The 762-nt window shown below is 38.7% G+C and overlaps 1 protein-coding gene across 1 annotated transcript in view; it reads right to left on the reverse strand.

Moving 5' to 3' along the window:
• Positions 1–209: 209 nt before the first annotated feature.
• LOC106867483 (opioid growth factor receptor-like protein 1) overlaps positions 210–762 on the reverse strand; it is a 13,557-nt gene continuing 13,004 nt past the window's right edge. The window contains exon 5 of the mRNA XM_014912366.2: positions 210–429. Coding sequence (XP_014767852.1) covers positions 283–429 — 147 coding nt within the window. The 3' untranslated portion in view covers positions 210–282. The remainder of the gene's footprint in view (positions 430–762) is intronic.

Below are 762 nucleotides of genomic sequence, written 5' to 3' on the forward strand. Positions count from 1 at the left end.
ATATATATATATATATATATATACAGAGACAGAGAAAGACAGAGAGAGAAAAAAAAAGAGACTGATAGAGCGAGAGAAATAGAAAGGGGGAGTAGAGAGACAGACAGAAACAGCGAAATGGAGAAGGATACATCCAAAGACAAAGAAAGAGGTTGTGAGACTGACAGAGATTGAGCGAGGGGGAAGATAGAGAGAGTAAAAGCGAAAACAGGACGAGACGGTGAGCTAGATTTACCGTTAAATACTGGAATAAACATGAAAAATAGTTAAGAAAGGAATGGCTTACTGCTCAAAGATACCACGTCGAAACCAGAAATTGTCAGCCAGTTTAAAGTGACCATCATCACTGAGGTGTATTCCAAAGAAATCCAACATCATAGTGAACGCCCTGTGTACCCTGCTCTTTAACAGGATGTCTGTCTTTATTTCCTATGAGGAGAAAGGAAAGGAGTACTAAAAGGAGAGGATCTTACGGATAAACAATTAATTAAAATTAGTCTTTAATAGTTAGTTAGTGTTGTAAGGGTAATTATTGCTGTTGTCTGGCCCTGGAACAGTTATGATCCTGACGGACCTCTGTTCTAAGAGATTCCAGTTGTCACAAAGTTTGAAACGAATATAAAGATAAACACACACACACACACACACACACACACACACATTTTACCTAGCGTGTCATAGTTTATTAACACCTGTTGATATATAGACATATAGTCAAGGTGGAGAGCTGGCAGAATCGTTAGCACGCCAGGCAAAATGCTT

The sequence above is a fragment of the Octopus bimaculoides genome, chromosome 29, assembly GCF_001194135.2.
Source record: "Octopus bimaculoides isolate UCB-OBI-ISO-001 chromosome 29, ASM119413v2, whole genome shotgun sequence".
In the NCBI taxonomy this organism is placed as follows: Eukaryota; Metazoa; Mollusca; class Cephalopoda; order Octopoda; family Octopodidae; genus Octopus; species Octopus bimaculoides.